This window comes from Hypanus sabinus, chromosome 1, assembly GCF_030144855.1.
Source record: "Hypanus sabinus isolate sHypSab1 chromosome 1, sHypSab1.hap1, whole genome shotgun sequence".
In the NCBI taxonomy this organism is placed as follows: Eukaryota; Metazoa; Chordata; class Chondrichthyes; order Myliobatiformes; family Dasyatidae; genus Hypanus; species Hypanus sabinus.
In genome coordinates this window covers 144,189,100-144,209,015 of record NC_082706.1, presented here as the reverse complement: position 1 = coordinate 144,209,015, position 19,916 = coordinate 144,189,100, and the positions used below count along the sequence as shown (strand labels likewise).

At 43.9% G+C, this 19,916-nt stretch overlaps 1 protein-coding gene and 1 long non-coding RNA gene across 8 annotated transcripts in view; one reads left to right on the top strand and one right to left on the bottom strand.

Moving 5' to 3' along the window:
• The window catches only part of si:ch73-173p19.1 (uncharacterized), a 40,207-nt gene extending 21,405 nt beyond the window's left edge, over nt 1-18,802 (bottom strand). The window contains exons 1-8 of one of the 6 annotated variants that reach the window (XM_059977842.1): nt 18,614-18,802; nt 14,928-15,039; nt 13,578-13,687; nt 12,576-12,733; nt 9,835-9,938; nt 8,020-8,169; nt 1,169-1,700; nt 335-457 (exon numbers count right to left, since the gene is read on the bottom strand). In XM_059977842.1, coding sequence (XP_059833825.1) covers nt 335-457; nt 1,169-1,700; nt 8,020-8,169; nt 9,835-9,938; nt 12,576-12,733; nt 13,578-13,687; nt 14,928-15,039; nt 18,614-18,678 — 1,354 coding nt within the window. In that variant the 5' untranslated portion in view covers nt 18,679-18,802. Of the gene's footprint in view, nt 1-334; nt 458-1,168; nt 1,701-8,019; nt 8,170-9,834; nt 9,939-12,575; nt 12,734-13,577; nt 13,688-14,469; nt 14,613-14,738; nt 14,876-14,927; nt 15,040-18,613 lie in introns of those variants that run through there. The other 5 variants (XM_059977848.1, XM_059977887.1, XM_059977877.1 and 2 more) reach the window with 5 other exon arrangements.
• LOC132398544 (uncharacterized) lies at nt 14,902-18,588 on the top strand. 2 transcript variants are annotated; one of them, XR_009513686.1, is made up of 3 exons: nt 14,902-15,021; nt 17,458-17,583; nt 18,215-18,588. It is a non-coding gene; the product is annotated as an uncharacterized LOC132398544 (long non-coding RNA). The 2 variants fall into 2 exon arrangements; XR_009513684.1 differs by having other exon boundaries at nt 17,704-18,588.
• Nucleotides 18,803-19,916: the final 1,114 nt, after the last annotated feature.

Here is a 19,916-nt window from a genome sequence, read left to right as displayed (position 1 = left end):
TCACTGTATGTTTCGATGTACATGTAATAAGTAAATTAATCTGAATCTAATTCCTTGAATTTACCTTACAGGACATCATCTCAGGCCACTAATCTGAAAAGGAGGGAGTTCCCTCGGTGGCAAAAAAGTATTGCTTAAACATTCCTACTGTAAGAAACACACTGACATTTACAGCCTCTTGCCTGTTCATGAGCACATATGTAGTTGCTGTAAATAAGCTGGTATATTTTCTTCAGTAAGGCAGCGGCAACACTTCTGAAGCATACTTTGCAGGTTGTAAAGCATTCTATGATGCTCAGTGAGACAAGCTGTTATTTTATCTTGGTTAACTAACCAGGAGGGATCAGCAGATGCTGTGGGATGAGAATCTCTGCCTCCCTTTCTGCGACATCTCCAACGGGCTTCTCTTCATTAGGGTGGCTGCTGTTACCAGCTGCAGCCAGCCTTCGTCCCCGCCCTGTAATAAAAGCAAAGTGTGGAATTAGCAGCTGAGAGGTATCCAGCATTTCAGACTGGATGCTGAAGTCTGACTCAAGCTTTGCCTGGAATCCAACTCAACAGGATTAAAATTGTTATCCAGACTGTCAGGCTAACTGATGCCTCCGCTGAAAGAAAACTGCCAGTCTTACTCAGAATGCAAATGCTGTGGGACAGGGCAAACCCAAGGTGATAACAGCAGGCATTTCATGTAATGGTGGAGAGGAAGACACCCAACAGAGCCTTCCCTGACCTGGGAGTATGTGAGCTAACACCATTGAATTTTATTCTGTATTTAATCTATACTGACCCTGCCCATGGAGTGTTTGATGAGACAATGAGGAGAGCCTTGCCCTGATTCTAGTCTATGCTGTCTCTTCCTTGCGTATATGTGATGGGAATGTACAGAGGGAATTTTACTGTGTCTGTGTGTTGCTCAAGATTTCTAACATCTGCAGAATCTCTTGTGTTATGATTTACTCTTGTGTCTAACCTGTCCTGTCCCTGCCCTGGGAATTCAAGAAGACAACATGGAGAGTATTATTGGAAAGTGTTAACACGATTCCACTTGCTCACAGTAATTCCATTCAACATACAAGATGCATTGAGGTTTAATTCATGGGGAGTGGGAGGAGGGGGCAGGGGTTTAAGGATTGTGTCTGTGGTGTGGGCCACTGTTCATACTTCTCACCCCAGCTGTGTGCTGATCTTGATCTTGATGGAGATTCCATTAGTTCTCCCATCCCACCCTCTCTCACATCTGACTGGATCCTGTGTCCTGGAGCAGATGGAGGTTCGTCCATGTTAGAGGATGGCGGGCTGTCGATCACCCTGTAACCCAGAAGCTCTCCTCGCCCCCAAGTACGGGGAGTGGAGTGCTGTGATTGCAAGCACAGCTGGGATGCAGACGCTCCAGCCTGCTGCTCTGGCACAACAATATCCCCACTGGGCATCCTCAGCATGTGGGTATCCAGCAGCAGTCCTGAGGAGGCAGTAGCTAGGCACTGCTCATTCCGTACACACAGCGTGGCAGTAGGACTCAGCCCCAGGTCTGCCAATGTGCTGACGAGCTCAGAGTCTGTGAAATGTCTCTTGGGAAAGCCCTGGAGAAGGGAGATGGACAACAGCTCAGGGCACTGCTGTGTAATATACTCCTTCACGCTCTGCAGTGTGTCTTCCTCCCGGAATCTCTCCCGCAGCGAGTCTCCCGATGGAAGCCTGATCTGGAGGAAGGAGAAAAAACAGCAGAGGGATCAAGGACATGTATATGCAACACCAAAATATCTACAACCCAGACAACAGCAAAGACATACTTTGTCACGGAGAGTGATTGAGGGCAGTACTAGAGATGCATTCAAGAATTTAAGTAATAATAGGAGGGAGAAAAAAAACCAAAAGAGATTCTGCAAATGCTGTAAATCTTGAACAACACACACAACATGGTGGCGGAACTCAGCAAGAAAGGGAGCATCTATGGAGGGGAACAAACAGTCAACACTTTGGGCCGAGACTCTTCATTAAGATGCAGGTGGCTGATAACTTATAAAAATTGAAATAAAAGGAGTACGATTACACGAAAAAGTCTGTGAACCCTTTACAATTACCTGGTTTTCTGAATTACTCAGAAACTTCATCCAAGTCACAATAATAGACAACATAATCTGCCTAAACCAGGGGTCGGCAACCCGCGGCTCCGGAGCCGCATGCGACTCTTTCTTCTCTGTGCTGCGGCTCCCCGTGGTTTGTTAGTTTTTGAAAGGTAATTTGAAATTTGAAGATTATGGTGATCTTGTACAATCTAAATAAAACATTGTGGAGACCCCATTTCCTAGCACATCCGAACCGGCTCACAATTAGCCACCGTTCCGGCTAAGGGAGATAACCTACGGGGGTTTGTGAGTACGTGTCTTTTGGAGCATCCGCGCCCACGGGGACGGGTTGAGGGAGGCTTTAAAGCAAGGCCGTTTAGTTCGAATAAAGTTATCTTTGACTACAGTGTCGTTATTTTAGCGCTGCGTGTAGCACACCGCTACAACGTGTTTTTTTATCGCTATTAATATACATCACCACTGCCAATGCCTGACACCCGCCAGTGCACGCTTTCTTTTAATTCTTCGATCCAAGGTAGGCTAACTATGGAGTAACCTTCAACCCAACGTCTTTTTTTCGGAGTTCAAAATGTTTTTGTTGCATGCAGAAATGTAATTTCGTTTTCTCTGCAGGAGTTCATCAATTTCATAAATGCAACACATTATAGTTTGTTTATACATAGCATAAAGGCAAAAAAAAACCGTTGTATGCAGTGTTATTTCATTTTAAATGTCAAACGGGTTTTGTGGCTCCCAGTGTTTTCTTTTCTGTGGGAAATGGGTCCATATTGGCTCTTTCAGTGGTAAACGTTGCCGACCCCTGGCCTAAACTATCACAAACAATTGTACTTTTCGTCAATATTGAGTAGACCATTTAAATAATCATAGTCTAGGTTCAAAAAAAGTATGTGAACCTCTGGGGTAATGCCTTCTACAAAAACTGTTTGGAGTCAGGTGTTCCAATCAATGAGATGAGATTGGAGATGTGGGTTGTAGAGTTGCCCTGCCCTTTAAAAAAAAAGTCACAAAGTCAGGTTACCTACAGACGAAAGAGATGATTGTGGACTTCAGGAAGGGCAAGACGAAGGAACACATACCAATCCTTATAGAGGGATCAGAAGTGGAGAGATTGAGCAGTTTCAAGTTCCTGGGTTTTAAGATCTCTGAGTACCTAACCTAGTCCCAACGTATCGTTGCAGTTATAAAGAAGGCAAGACAGCAACTATACTTCATTAGGAATTTGAAGAGATTTGGTATGTCAATAAATACACTCAAAAACATCTATAGATATACTGTGGAGAGCATTCTGACAGGCTGCATCACTGTCTGGTATGGGGAAGCAATTGGACAGGACTGAAAGAAGCTGCAGAGGGTTGTAAAATTAGTCGGCTCTATCTTGGGTACCAACCTACAAAAGTACCCAGGACATCTTCAAGGAGCAGTGTCTCAGAAAGGCAGTGTCCATTATTAAGGACCTCCAGCACCCAGGGCATGCCCTTTTCTCAGTTACCATCAGGTAGGAGATACAGAAGTCTGAAGGCACACCCTCAGCGATTCAGGAACCGCTTCTTCCCCTCTGCCATCCATTTCCTAAATGGTCATTGAACCTTTTTTAATATATATTATTTCTGTTTTTGCACAATTTTTAATCTATTCAAAATATATGTACTGGAATTGATTTGCTTACTTAGTTATGTTGTTCCTCTTCTATATTATGTATTGCATTGAACTGCTGCTGCTAAATTAACAAATTTCACAACACATGCCGGAGATAATAAACCTGACTCTGAGCCTGCTCTTCTCAAGAAAGATCTGTTTATGTGCACCATGCCTCCATCAAAACAAGTTTGAGGACCTTAGAAGAAGAATAGTAGAGATGAATGATGCTTTAAAAGGCTACAAAAGCATTTCTAAAGACCAGGGTGTTCATCAGTCCACAGAAAGAGAAATTGTCTACAAATTGAGGAAATTCAGTATTGCTGCTACTCTCCCTAGGAGTGGGCATCCCGCAAAGATCACACCAAAAAAACACAATGACAATACTGAGGGCGGTGTAAAAGAACCCAAAGTAATAGCAAAAGACCTGCAGAAATCTCTAGAGCTTGCTAAAGTTCTGTTCATGTGTCCACTATAAGAAAAATACTGAAGAATGGTGTTCATGGAAGGACACCATGGAGGAAACCACTGCTCTCCAAAAAAAACATTGCTGCGTGTCTCAAGTTTGCAAAAGGCCACCTGTATGAGGTCTTTTGGGACTTATGGGACAATGTTCTGTGGAAAGACGAAAGTTAAACTTTTTGCTGAAATGCACACTGCTATGTTTGGAAGGAAAAGGGCATTGCACACCAACATAAAAACCATATCCCATCTGTGAAGCATGATGGAAGGAGCATCATGGTTTGGGGCTACTTTGATGCTTCAGGGCCTGGACAGCTTGCAATTATTGAGGGAACAATGAATTCAAAATTGTATCAAAACATTTTACAGGAGAATCAGGGTCGTGGTCTGTCACCTGAAACTTAATAGAAGACAAGACAATGATCTTAAACACAAGAGTAAATCAACAACAGAATGGTTTAAAAAGAATATTTGTGTTTTTGAATGGCCAAGTCAGAGTTCAGACTTTAATCCAATCGAAATATTGTGGCATGACCTGAAGAGGGCTGTTCATGCAAGGTATCCCAGAAATATTGATGAACTGGAGCGGTTTTGTACGGAAGAATGGTCTAAAATTCCTCCGCTAGCCAAGTCTGATCAGCATCCACAGCAAACATTTGGTGGAGGTTATTGCTGCTAAAGAAGGGTCTACCAGTTATTAAATATAAGGGTTCACATACTTTTTTTCCAGTCTGGACTGTGAATGATTAAACAATGTGTTAAATAAAGACATGAAAAGCATAATCGTTTGTGTGTTATTAGTTTAGGCAGATTGTGTTTGTCTATTATTGGGACTTAGATGAAGATCAGACCATATTTTATGAGTAATTAATGCAGAAAATCAGGTAATTGGAGAGAGTTCATAAATTTTTTCTTGCAACTGTTGATATCAAAAAGACAGCAGGTCAGGTCTGGGACTGTTTAAAAAGCTCTTTCCCTATTTCCAAGGGGTCTTAAAACTAAAGCATTAGCCCAGTTTATTTCTTAACAGGTACTGCCTTATCTGCTGAGTGTTTCCAGCAAATAATGCTTTGGTTTCAGATTTGCACCATCTGCAGTTTGTGACTTTGGATTACCAAGCAGACTAATGAGCTGATACTATCCTGGGAGAATATCCTGATGTAGCAGGTGGGACTCTGAAAACCTGTGCTAACCTTCTGACAGGAGTGTTCATGGGTATCTTCTATCTCTCACTGCTGATGGAGGTTCCCACCTGCTTCAAAAGGGCAACCAGGGTGAGCTGCCTCAATGACTATTGCCCAGTAACACTTGCATCGACTGTGAAGTGTTTTGAGAGGTTAGTCATGGCTAGAATTGACTCTTGCCTAAGCAAGGACCTGGACCTGCTGCAATTTGTCTATCACCACAATAGGTCTATAGCAGATGCAGTCTCACAGGCTCTCCACTCGGCCCCAGATCAGCTGGCAATAACTACATCAGGCTGCTGTTTATTGATTTCAGCTCAGCATTTGACACAATCATACCCTCACTTTTAATCAACAAGCTCCAAAACATTGGCCTTCAACCTCCCTCCCTCTGCAAGTAGATTGACTTCCTCACTGGGAGACCAGTCTGTGCAGATCAGAAATAACATCTCTTCACTGAGGATCAACACTGGTGCACCTCAAGGATGTGCGATTAGCTCACTGCTCTACTTTCTCTACGCCTACAATTTGTGGCTACACACAACTGGAACACCATCTACAAATCTGCCGTCGACAACTATTGGCAGAATTTCAGGTGGTAACGAGGTGGTGTACAGGAGTGAGATAGAGCAGCTGGTTTACAGGTGTCACAACAACAACCTTGCACTCAATGTCATTAACAGCAAGGAACTGATTGTGGACCTCAGCAAGGAAAAGTCGGGGAGAACACACACCAGTCCTCATTGAGGGATCGGAAGTGGAAAGGCTGAGCAGCTTCAAGTTCCTGGGTGTCAACATCTCCGAGGATCTATCCTGGGCCCAACAGATTGATGCAATTAGAACAAAGGCATGACAGTGGCTATATTTCATTAGAAGTTTGAGACACTTGCAAACTTCTACAGACTACTGTGGAGACCATTCTAACTGGTTGCAATACCCTCTGGTATGGATGGGATACTAAACAGGATTGGAAAAACCTGCAGAAAGTTGTAAACTCTGCCAGCTCCATCATGGGCACTAGACTCCCCAGCATCCAAGACACCTTCAAAAAGCGATGCCTCAAAAAGACAGCATCCAGCATTAAGAATCCCATCACCCAGAGCATGAACCATCAAGGAAATGGCACAGAAGTCTGAAAACAGAAACATAGAAAACCTAAAAGCACGATACAGGCCCTTTGGCCCAAAATGCTGTGCCAAACGTGCACTTACTTTAGAAATTACCTAGGGTTACCCATAGCCCTCTATTTTTCTAAGCTCCATTTACCTGTCCAGGAGTCTCTTAAAAGACCCTATCGTATCTGCCTCCACCACCGTTGCTGGCAGCCCATTCCACGCACTCATCGCTGTCTGCGTAGAAATAATTAGCCAACATCTCCTCTGTACCTACTTCCAAGCACCTTAAAACTGTGCCCTCTCGTGTTAGCCATTTCAGCCCTGGGGAAAAAGCCCCTGATGATCAATGCCTCTCATCAACTTATACACCTTTATCAGGTCACCTCTCATCTTCTGTCGATCAAGGAGAAAAGGCAGAGTTCACTAAACCTATTCCCATAAGGCATGCTCCCCAATCCAGGCAACGTCCTTGTAAATCTCCTCTGCACCCTTTCCATTGCTTCCACATCCTTCTTGTACTGAGGTGACCAGAATTCAGCACAGTTCTCCAAGTGGGGTCTGACCAGGGTCTTATATAGCTGCAACATTACCTCTTGGCTCTTAAACTCAATCCCACAGTTGATGAAGGCCAATGCACTGTATGCCTTCTTAACCACAGAGTCAACCTGTGCAGCAGCTTTGAGTGTCCTATATACTCGGACCCCAAGATCCCTCTGATCCTCCACACTGCCAGAACCTTACCATTAATACTATATTCTGCCATCATATTTGACCTACCAAAATGAACCACCTCACACTTATCTGGGTTGAAATCCATCTGACACCTCTCAGCCCAGTTTTGCATCCTATCGATGTCTACAGCAGAGGTCCTGCTGTAAACTCTGACAGCCCTCCACACTATCCACAATACCCCTCAACCTTTGTGCCACCAGCAAATTTACTAACCCTTCCCTCCACTTCCTCATCCAGGTCATTAATAAAAATCATGAAGAGAAAGGATCCTAGAACAGATCCCAGAGGCACCCCACTGGTGATTGACCTCCATGCAGAATATGACCTGTCTACAACCACTCTGCCTTCTGTGGGTAAGCCAGTTCTGGATCCACAAAGCAAGGTCCCCTAAGCCTTGCATGGGGTACCTCATCAAATGCCTTGCTGAAATCCATATACACTACATCTATTGCTCTACCTTCATCAATGTGTTTAGTCACATCCTCAAAAATTTCAATCAGGCTCGTAAGGCACAACCTGCCTTTCACAAAGCAATGCTGACTATTCCTAATCATATTATGCCTCTCTGAATGTTCATAAATCCTGCCTCTCAGGATCTTCTCCATCAACATTTTGACAAACACATTTTTTGAGCAGCTTCTTCCCTGCACCATCATATTTCTGAACAGATAATGAACTCATATTACCTCAGTATTTTTGTTTCTCAGTATTGTAACGTACTGCTGCTGCTGCAAAACAAATCTCACATTTGCCAGTGATATTTAACCCGATTCTGATTCTGAACCCTGGCTTGGCACGACTCACCACAAGGATGCAATGTTTGCCCGCTGCTGTTTGAAGTTTGTCCCCGAACCTCTGGCTCTGTGGAGGAGGATCAGGCTGGCAGGTTGGCAGCAATTTTGCTTTCAGATTTTCACGATCATCGGCTATTCTCTTCAATGCCAATTCATGATCCTACAATGATAAAACAAACAAATGACTGCTTATCAAGGAAGTAAATCACTATCCCCAAAACCAATGGAAAACTAAGCATAAACCCCAACAAAGCCCTTCACCCACTGCCCCAAATTATAAATCAGCTATTGGCTTATTCATTATGCTTAGAGGCAATCAAGAAACATTTAGAAGCCATTTGCATGTCTAGATCTGAGATCCCAGTCACAGCACAGACCTTTGCAAGTGAAGTGGAATGATAGGGTGGGAGACAACTTTTCTACATTGGGGGAAAATGTTATTTAAGTGTTACTTTTAAAAAAACTAAAAATCTGTCCTGACCTTGAAGAACATTTCCAGTCCGGATTCCAAACACCCTCAGCAGTGCCTGCCTAGCTTTTCTTCTGGAATTGAACTTGAAGGCACAACTTTCTGATTCAGAGGAGAGGGTGTTACTTGTTGAGCCATAGCTTACGCATGTCCCTACCATGACCTAGCAGTCCCACCAGGACACTTCAAAGACATCCAAACTCGTTTTCCATCCATATCCCACTCATTATCTCCTGGCTGCAAATCAGAGCAGTCCAGTTATGGCAATGCAGAACCACTATTCATTGTAGAGTGCAATGGAGTTTGATCTGTTTACATAGGTAGCTCCCATTCCATTTAGGCAAACAGAAATTTCATTATGATGTCAGCTATGCACAAATTTTCCATATTAAAAAATATATTATAAACTCAAATGAAATGGCTCAATTTTCAGCTGCAGAAAGTTCCCCGCATTTCTTAGAGGGCAACTCTGTCTTGGTCCCTAGAGATTTACATTTCTTGCTGTTCCTTTCTTAAAGGAGACAATGCCTGCTAAATACTTTAACGTGGCTACCATTTTGCTCAAACGCCTTGTTAGCCATGACATAGGCCAAGTTCAGTCAAACCCAAACCTTGATTTTACTGCTTCATTTGTTCATCTGTGCCTCTTCAACAAAGGTCAGTGAGTTGAAACCAGACTTAAAACATTGGGGTGCATCACTGGCTTCAGGAGCAGCAGGTGGACCACCACTTCAATCTATACAAGGTCTGAGGTGAATGGGTTCCTGTACTGACATCAGATGAAGGGCTAAAGCAGTCAGAGGCAGTGCTGATGAAGGAAAAGCCAATATACTTGCATCCCTTAATAGGTGTTCTTGTTGTGTCCCTGGATGCCTTGACGGTAAAGGCCAGGGATGAAGTGATGGAGTTGGGGAAAGTGCTGGGAAATAAGTAACAGGTTCTTGAATGGTAATCCCACATGTGCAATATCTTGGGTCTATCACAAAGGCAGGCCACCTAGATGGGTGTTGGAAAACAGACCTTGAACTCCCTAAGCCCGTAAAAATGCCCCCATTGCAAGTAACACAGACTTGGAATCGAAGTCTCAGCTTTCAGGCTGAGGAGTCTTGGGGAAGGCCTCCCAGAAGGAGCTTCAACTGCAGTCAGTCTTTCGTCTGCATCTTGCTGGCGACGTCCTGCTGAAATCGATCAGACTCCACACATCCAGAAATGAACAGACCAGGCATAGCACTGGGGCCCAGATACTAAGCTGACATGTGGCAAGGGGCACTGAGGTAAAGGAATTAAGGAACTGTACCTTAGCCACCACCAAGGAGAGAGGTAGGGCAGAGGGAGCTCTGCATCATTACTATTTACCTTCTGCTTCTTTTGCCTCTCAGCTTTGATTTGTCGAGCATCACGCTCCCTCTGCTGCTCCTCGAACTCCTTCAAATTATGGTTTCTCCTGGAGAGGGACAATGCTGAGGAAGAAACGGATACACCAAAGAAGCAAACAAAAACAATCAAGTACTATCAGAGAAGGGAAGGTAGAAAAGGAAGGCCATGTGGCAGGCATGGACAAAAAAGACTTCAAAATTCTGAGTGTGTAAATGGGAAATACAGTAATTCCACTGGCAAAAAGTATCAATGGCAATACGAAATAATTAAAAGAATTGAAAATCATTTTCCTCAGTGAGAACAATTAAGTTATTCAAAGGTCAGTAAGTGATTCTTCACACAAAATTCCAGGCAGGAATTCTTACTCCATCAAAAAAAGACTACACATCATTTGAAAACTTAAACCTGGAGATCTGACCTCAGAGGGCAAGGTTAAAAAACTTGTGGAAATGGGAAGTTCAGACTGAGATAGATTGCCCCCGCCAAGCTGTACCAGGGAAATAAGCTCAAAGTTGAAATGAGCAACTAACTACTAGAGGAACTCAGTGGGCCAGGCAGTGAATAAGAAGGAGAATGAACAATTGATGTTTCAGGACTGAAAGATATAGGGGAGATAGTAGAAAAAGGTTGTCTCCTCTCTAACTCTCAGTCCAAATGAAGGGTCTTGACCAAAAATGGCAAGTGTCATTTCCTTCCACAGATGCTGCTGAACCTGCTGAGTATGCTTGTGCCAGATTCCAACATCTGCAGTTTTTTGTATCTTGAAGCAGAACAGTCCCCTCTCATTCCTGTGGTCACAAGGAATGAACAGTTGTGATAATTCCTCAGATCCTGCTTGGGCATTTAAGTGATTGACAAGCTGCACTATTCTGAGTGGCTCCAGAGAGCATTCAAGGAAGCAACTGACTGCTTATGGCAAGGAGTTTTGAGCAAAATCTTATGCTGCATACCTTATAAAGGACAAAAGGAGATAATCACCCAAAAAAGTACAACACCAGGTACTTGAAGAAAAACATTTCAACATCTCCAGCAGCATTCAGACTTTTAGGATTTTTCAAAGTGCTTTAAAGTTATTACTATAGGTTACAAAAATAAATACTGCAAAACAGGAATAACATGGTAGAGTTGCTACAGGACAAAAACTTTCACAACAGATGTCAATGATAACCAAACCACATTCTGAAGTGGAGACATGATTATAATTTAGGAAGCATGGAAATCAGTGGATAAAAACTAACAACTACCCATCCGACACACAAAATGCTGAAGGAACTCAGCAAATGAGGCAGCTTCTATGGAAGGGAATAAACAGTCAATGTTTGGGCTGAGACCCTTCATCATGATCCTCCATAGATGCTGCCTGACTTGATTTTCTCCAGCATTTTGTGTGTGTTGTTCACTATTTCCAGCATCTGCAGAATCTCTTATGAGCTGTCTATACAATCTGTTTCAATGATACTGGTTGAATAAGTAAATATTGGACCACAAGATCTTCCCCCGATGGACATAAAATTAACAGGGCATCAACTTAGCATGTCACCTGAAAGTTAGCATTTTGAACTATGCAGCAATCCCCAGTGGTGCACCAACAGCAGTGCTACCTTAGTACTGTCCTCCCCTCTAGCAGTATAATGCTCCCTCTGTGCTGTCCCTTGGAAAGCCTGTTGTTCTCTCAGTCCTGTCCCCTCCGACAGTGTGGCACTCCCTCAGAGCTGGTGCAAGTTACCAATTCCGTGAATGTGATTTGCATCCACAGTCAGAGACAAAAGTGCCAAGATGACATACTGACACTGCCAAATAGGAGCAAGCACTTAGGCAGCTTTCAGTTTGTACCCGGCAATAGTAAATCAAACTCAGGACTCATTGCACTGAAGATTTGGTTTAATTTGCCATCGTGGTCAGCACAGGCATTGTGGGTCAAAAGGGCTGTTCCTGTGCTATGTTCTAAGGTTCAGCTTAACTTCCCCGCTTTTGTACTCTACACCTTTACAAAACTCAGAATCCCTTATGCTTTAACTGTGTTTTCAACTTGTTCTGCCATCTAGAAAGATTTGTGGATGCACAGGCTTGGGCTTCTGTGCTGAGAGCCTTTGGACTATATTGTTGCTACTCCTCACACTGGCAGAGAACAAAATCATTGACAGCTTGATTTTCAGTTCGGGATCACTATTGGGGCAGCTGACAAGCTGCATGGCTTAATCTTGATTTGGGACCACTTGATTTGTGATCAGGAGTGAATGTGGATTCCTCCTCTCCTCAATATAACTACACAAACACTAGGTAGATGTTGCATTATTTGCTACAAACGGTTTGTTGTGGAATTGTAATCAGGTAAGAGATCAGTGGCTACACAGACATTGAGGACTCAACTGGGATTATGACACTTTTGACATTATAAAGCTGGTTCATCTCCCTCTGTTGACTTTAGTAAACCCCATCCCAGTGCTGTTAACAGCTGCCCTCCCAGTTCCAACACTAGTAACTTAACTCCTTTCTCCTCCACAGACACTGCTAGACCTGCTACATTTTTCCAGCGGATTATCTGTTGTACTCATTACTAGTCTTTCCCAAGTACTGACACTAACCATCAGTTTACTACTACATGCTTAAACCACAGTTGTTCCAAATTCTAGTCAGCTCCCCTTGCAAAACACTCCCCATTAATCAGGACATCCCATCCACCCTCCATTGGCTGGCTCGGCATCTTGACATCCCTTTACCTTGCTGGGGTTCTACACTGCTGGAAGTGTTGCCTCTCTGGCTGACCACACTGCTGTGTGCTCTCCCGACGAGGGGTGGATTAAATGCCGATACTGCCCCAGCTGTTAAGGACACTGACTCCTGTTGTCGTGTGGTGCACTCCCCTCCTTGCAGCAACCTACAGATGAACAGGTTTGATAGGAAAAAGGCAGTAAAAGTTATTTCAAGATTTACTGCAAGGAATTGTTAAATTAAATCAAACATTGTGAGAATAAAAGATGCTGGAAACACAACAGGTCAAGCAAATTCTGTGGAAAAAAAAGTTCATGTTTCGGGTCAAAAACCACATGTCAGAATCTCCTTTAAGCTGAACTGTTTCTCATTCTACAGATGCTGTCTGACCTATTGAGCGTTTCCAACATGGGAATATTGTTCAATAATTATAGAAGTATCAAAAACTCCACAGTTTTATATATATATAAATAAAGTATTTTTGACCCAGGAACTTGGCTGGGTCAATGCACAATACTGCTGCAAGAACTGAGAGATGAAGAGGAAACACTGGTAAATAATTTCGATACACATCCCTCTTTCTCTCTTGTCAGAGATCTCTGAAACCCAAGTACTTTGAAGTGCAGAAGCCCAGAAAGGTGAGTAGATTAGGGCTAATTGTTTTATTAGGTAAGGAAAGAATTTTTGACAGGCACTGAGACAACTTCTTTGAAGAACATCAGGAGCATTTGGATGGATCACTTGCTAGCAGCAACAGCAGGATTCTGAAGCTGAAAAATGTTAGTTAATATTTTTACACAAATGTGGGAATCAAAAGGGACAAGAAATAGGGACGAGAAAGTCCAAAGAGACTGGACATAAATTTTCTGTACCCTTCTGGTCACCATCTCCTGTTGTACACTTATGTCATTTTTGAGAGAATCTGGACAGTGTTTTGGGACATTTTAATTCAAGGATGAGGGCTTATAACTGCAAGCATTTTCTCTGGGTTTCAGAACAGACTCACTCACCACTCAGCAGCGTCCTGAACATTGAGGATTCCAGCCTGGAGAGCAGCCTGCACCTGTCTCTCCTCAAAGCCCATTTCGTACAGAGTAAGGAATAGGTCATTGATGGTTTGCTGAAACACAACCCACATTATTACAAAAATGTCTTGTGTACCGCACTGCCTTCTGTTCCCAGCACCCCAACTGGCTACAGAGCTGGGTAAGGGTGTAAGGGAATTACACTTTTGGCCAAAGCCAATGGAGACCCTAGCAGTGGTGGGGGGGGCGGATGTGCAGGGCAGAAAAGAGGACAGGCAGGACGAGGCAAAGAAGGGGTGGGGTTGATGGGAAGTTGCTCAAAGAACAGCCAAGATCTAGCCATAACATTTCTCCTCCCATCACCTCCACCTGATCCAGTCATCCATACCACCCCACTACCACCACTCTCCCCCTCATTTCCATGTCATCCCTTTTCTACCCACTGATTTCAGCCAAACTGACTGACCTCCCACCCCACTGGCAGTCCCATCACCCCCAAAATCAATTTTACCCACCAGTCCTTCCAACCCTGACACTTCCAGTCCTACCCCCAATCCATCCCTACTCTCACCCCAGCCCATTACCTCAACCTCACCCCAAACCTGACCCTCAACCCCCATCCCAACCCAACTCATACCCTCAACTGCCTAACTCCTATCCCAACCCGAACCCTGTCCTCTGCCTTACCCCCACCTCAACCGAACCTAACCTATCCTTTCCTAACTTCACCCACCTTACCCTACCCCTGGAGCGTCTAGGTTGCCTCTCTCCAGGCCGATGAGGCCTACCCTAGCTCTAATTAGGGTACAAGGTGGAGACAGTTTTGGCTGGGGTGGCCAGACTGAATCCTAGCCCCCATTCTCCGCCTTCCACTCACTGTTGCCCCGTTCTCCATGCCACTATCGTCAACCTGCGCGTCGCTGTTTCTCACACAAACATTGTCAGGCCTCAAACCCATCCATCACCGCCCACGCCGGTGATTATCTCTGAAATTACCCCGCCCATCCGTCAGCGAAGACCGCCCCTCTCAGCACCGGTGCTGACCCCACCCTCCAACTGTCTATCACCACCGTGAGCCCGCCCCCAAGCCAATCCCCGGCGTCGAGGCAGATCCGTCCATCAAAACCATTGACCCCGATCCCTCACCAATTACGCAGAGGCTGTTCCGCCCATCTGTCACAGCGTTGACTCCGCCCGTTGAACTACCCGAAAATCCGGCGCCGACCCATACAGTTTATGTCCAATCACCAGTGTCAACTCGCCTTATGTCCAATTACTGCCGCCTGCCTCGCCCTCCACCGCTCCTGACGAGTTGTCAATCAATCAGCGACTCACCCGGTGATTATCCCGCCTTCTGCAGAGAGCACGTAAGCTCGGAAGCGTAGCATTGTGGGAAGGGGGTCGCCACCTTGCGAAGAGAGAACCTGAGGTAAAATAGCTGCTGGTACTGGGAATCCGAAACAAAAACGTTAACTATTAGCTGGTCAGTCAGTATTCTGAATAGAAAAGAACAGAAAAACCTCATTAAAAGCATACATCATACTGCATCTAAATGGTGAAAGAGATCTGCAGATTTTCTCTTTTTATTTGTAATGGAAATCCTGAAAGGAGGAGCAGGATTTCAAGGTGGGCATTGAAGGGTAATCAGATTGGAAAGGTTCCATGGCCACGGATGTTGGCTTTGTTTGTGTTTCCATAGATGATACCTGACCTGGCAAATGTTTCTGGCAATCTGAATCATAATCAGGTTTATTGACATGAAATTTGTTATTTTGTGGCAAGAGTGCAAAGGCATAAAATTTCAAAATTAATAAATATAGCAAAAACAAAATGAGGTTCATTCAGAATAGAGAATTCCAAATGTTCACCACTTGCTGCCTGAAGGAACATCTAAGTTCAGTCCTAATTGGCTAGCCCCTTCTGTTGAGATCCACTGTGTCATACTCATAATTCTTAGAAGACTGTGGATTTAGCTCTTTCTCTACAATCTTGCACTGAGAATTCAGCAAAACTTGGATCATGATGGCAGAGGGGGAGGAGCTGTTCCTGAATCACTGAGAATGAGTCTTCAGGTTCCTGTATTTCCTCCCCTATAGTAGTAATGACAAGAGGGCATGTCCTGGATGGTGAGGGTCCTTAGTGATGGAAGCTGCCTTTTTCAAGTGCCTCTTGAAGATGTCCTTGAATTGCCACTTGACCCTGGCTCCTGGATTGTAGTGGGAGACTCATGGCTCATCCTTTAGGACGTACCACAGGTCACACCCCTAAACCTTCCTCTCCCACCATTGATGCTCCTTGGCTGCAGTCAGTGCAGGCTTCAGTTATTTGTCCAACAGCATCCCCAAGCCCACCCTTCTTGTGCCCAGAGGAACACAACCAACTGAAAGTTTCCCTTCAATCCCTGCAGCATCACAAATTGGAGATATATCCCCATTCCTTCTTCACTGCTAATCTAAATCATGGAACTCCCTCCCCAGCAACACTGAGGAAGTGCTTTCACCAGGAGAGCAGCAGATCAAGAAAGTAGATCACACCACAATTTTGCAAGAAAGACTTAAGCTAGGTTAAAGGTTCGGTTCTAGTCCCATGATTCAAGGAGAATATCTGGCCTTGCAGAAGGTTCTTGGGGAGAATTTTACTAGAATGATCCCACTTGGGGGACTTTAGTTGTGGCAGAAAGCAAAAATATTCTTCCTGAAGTTTAAGGAAATACTCACTGTGTTGTACTCTCCCCTGTCATTGCACAGACTTGAGAATAAAATATTTTGCAAATTGCTCAGTGCAGGATTGAAGAGTAAAAGCTAAATCCAGTCTTCTGTCTAAGAGTTATGAGTATGACACAGTGGATCTCAACAGAAGGAGAGAGCCATTTAGAACTGAATTGAGATGTTCCTTCAGGCAGAAAGTAGTGAACGTTTGGAAATCTCTAATCTGGAGGGCTGTGAAAGCTCACCCACCAGTTTCATTCAAAAGAGAGAAACGTTCCTGGGCATTAAAGGAATTAAGACATATGGGGATAATGCTGGAAATTGGTGTTTTGCTTTCAAATATATTGTCATGGACACACATTAAGCCATCTGTAAGTCGGGGTTGATCCCAGATATTTCGTACTAGCTGTCTATGTGATATGCAAGCCAGGGTAGTATGATATGGAGAGCAAGCTGTTGCCCATACAACAGGCTCTCCCTCTTCACACAGCTGATGAATCCAAAGGAACAGCAGAGACAGATACAGTTTGCACCAGTTGCATCACATGAGTTGCCAGTCAGTATTGAACTCAACATAGGACTGCCTTAGGGACTCCAGCTTTGGAATTTTCCCTACGGATTTACCCCTGAAGCCTTCCCCACGACTGGGCATAGCCACAAGGCAGAAGAGGTTTGAGATCAGAATTTTCCTTCTAGATGAACCCCCAAACACGGCTGTTGAGCCCCATCTGCCTGAAGCCAGTAACCAAACTTTGCCCCTTCTGTCAGTAGATACAGTTTTGCTAGGCCAGGTAGCTAAGCCACACATTGAAGGCCAGGAGCTGGACTTGATTGTCAGAAGCTTTTTGAGACACATACCATTGGGAGCATTTAAGAGGAAGTGGGGGCCTATCCCCACTACTTCTTCTGGCTTTGGCAGTCTTAAGGAACCTGGACACACATACCCAGGCCTTGTAAAGTAGCTTTTATATAGTGGCAGCATTGTACATGACAATCATAAATTAATATAACTTAAATTAACATGAATTATACATAATTTACACAGCAAACTGAAATAAACACAATGACATTGGTAAAACAGTCATAGTCGTATTGAATGGTAGAGCAGGATCAATGGGCCAAATGACTTAATCCCACCCCTTTTTTTGTGTTCTTAGCTGCACCACTTTTTGCCAGATTAACCACGAGACTTAAAAAAATCATGACCATTTGTGAAACAAAGTGGGTGGTGTCTTCCTGTTCTTTTTGCCTGCTATTCATCTGAAAACTAATATCAGTTCAAGGTAAGTGGTTTTCAGGCAATCATAGAATAGTTACAGCAGAGTTTCCTGTCAAGTCTCTACTACAATAGATCTAAATAAGGGTAATCTTGCCAGTTCTACTTTCCACCTTTTTCCTTTCAGATACTTATACAGTTCTCCTTTAAATACCACACTTGGATCAACTTCTACTACTTCCTCATCAATATATTCCACTGTATATCAATTCATTGCTTTAGAACATTTTTCTTCATATAATTCTTATTGTTTTGCCTCATCTTTATTTTGTGGAAATCAAAAACCTCCAGATGATGAGAAACTGAAATAACAACTCAAAAATCCAGGAAACACTCCATGAGCATCCATGGAAAGAGAAACAGAGTTAATGTTTCAGGTCAAAGACTCTTTTTCCAAACTCCTTTATTGAGGATATATTGAACAAGCCATGTTTGCATCAGACCAGACTATACTTCTGAGCTATGCTATGCAAAGAGATTGCATAGCAGGGTGGACAGAGAAAAAGATTCAAGTATATGCCTAAAGCTTTTGTGAAGAAATGCAATATCCTCACTGACTCGTGGGTCTACCTGGCCCACGATCACCCAAAGTGAACGAGTGTTTATGATAACACAGAGAACTTTGTGCCTTTCATTAGGAAGAACTCACCACCTGATAAAATACCAACCCACTGGATCTGTGGAAGTGCTTGGAGATCCCTTTGGTCTCCCAACCTCAAGACTCACTGAACCAACTGGTAGTAAGTCATCCTAAATCCTGAGACACTGCCTAAAAATTTAAAAAGTTACTGTAGCAATGGAAATACTTTGTTGCTCTTCTTTTCTTCCTATTATAAACAAAGTAACTCATTAGTCCTGGATTAATGGGATTCAGTGCCCCTCTCCATTTAGTGAATGCTGGGCTTTCAAGGAAGATTACTCCCAAATAAAAAGAGTGTTTTATAAAATTTCCCTTGGGATGTAGGCAGGATTACAGTAAAACTGAAAGCATAATGCTGAAATCTGGAACAAAAAAACAACCCACTGGAGGAACTCACCAGTCAGGCAGGCAGCATTCGAGGAGACAGAGGGACAGTTGACATTTTTGGTCAAAACCCTGCATCAGGACCGAGGAGAATTAGGGCGGCACTATTACATAACATTTTCTAGTGCTAGCAGTCGGGGTTCATTTCCTTCTGCCATTGTCTGTAAGGAGTTTGAACATTCTCTCTACGTGACTGTGTGTGTTTCCTGCAAGCGCTCCAGTTTCCTTCTACATTCCAAAGGTGTATGGGTTAATAAACTGTGGACATGTTAGGCATTGGAATCATGATGACACCTTCGGGTTACCCCCAGCACCTCTTCGGACTGTGTTGGTTGTTTACGCAAACAACATATTTCACTGTATGTTTTGCTGTACATTGGTTAAATAAAGCTAATTTTTAAGCTAATAACTATACTTTGTGCTGTAAGGGATGTGGCAAAGACTGGAGTCGAATGTTGACCCAGAAGGACTAGCTTTTTTTCATTCCTGAGATTGAACCAACTGAAGTTTTCTTGGCCATTTAGTCAGACTTCCAAATTTACTGAATTCAATTCCAAACTTCTTGTGTTGGGATCTGCAGCCACTCTGAGTGCAGAGTGGGAACAAAGGACTATTGCTTCCCTTAAGAGGCAGAAATATCATGTCTTTCAGACCAATTTTCAGTAACCGACTGTCTGCTTCACCTGAGCTGGCACTCTTCCCTATAAGGAATGGAATGCAGTTTACCTGTTGCTGACTCAGAGCCTGAATCCTGCCACTCAATGAGCCAATCATCCACAATCACAAACCTGCAGTCAAGCAACAACCAACCAATTAGACAGGGAGAGTATTAAACTGGAGGGGGTGAGGGAAGTAGTTGTTTACTGAGTCACAGTAATGGGAGTGGTACAAGGACAGGAGAGAGGTACAGAGATTGGGAGGGGGTTAGAGAGAGGGAGGAGTGTAGGGGATATAGGGGCAGGAAGGAGTTATAGAAAGAAGGGCTATGAGGGTTGGAGGGTTTAGAGAGAGGAGTGCAGAAACTAAAGAGGAAATAGCAATAGGCAGCAGGAGTGGGTTAGAGGAGAGGTGTAGGGCCTAGAGGTGGTCACAGAGACAGGGAGCAGTGCAGGGCTGGATGAATTACAGAGAAAGAGGGGTGTAGTGGTTGGAGGGGTTGGGGCAAGGGAGGATATATAGAAATAGGGTAAAGAGGCAGGGGATCACAGAGGGAGATGTATAGGGCTGGAGGGATTAGAGAGGAGGTGTAAGAACAAGGGAGGCTACAGAAACGGAGGGGCATAGGAACAGGATTGGGTTAGAGGAGGGTGTAGGGA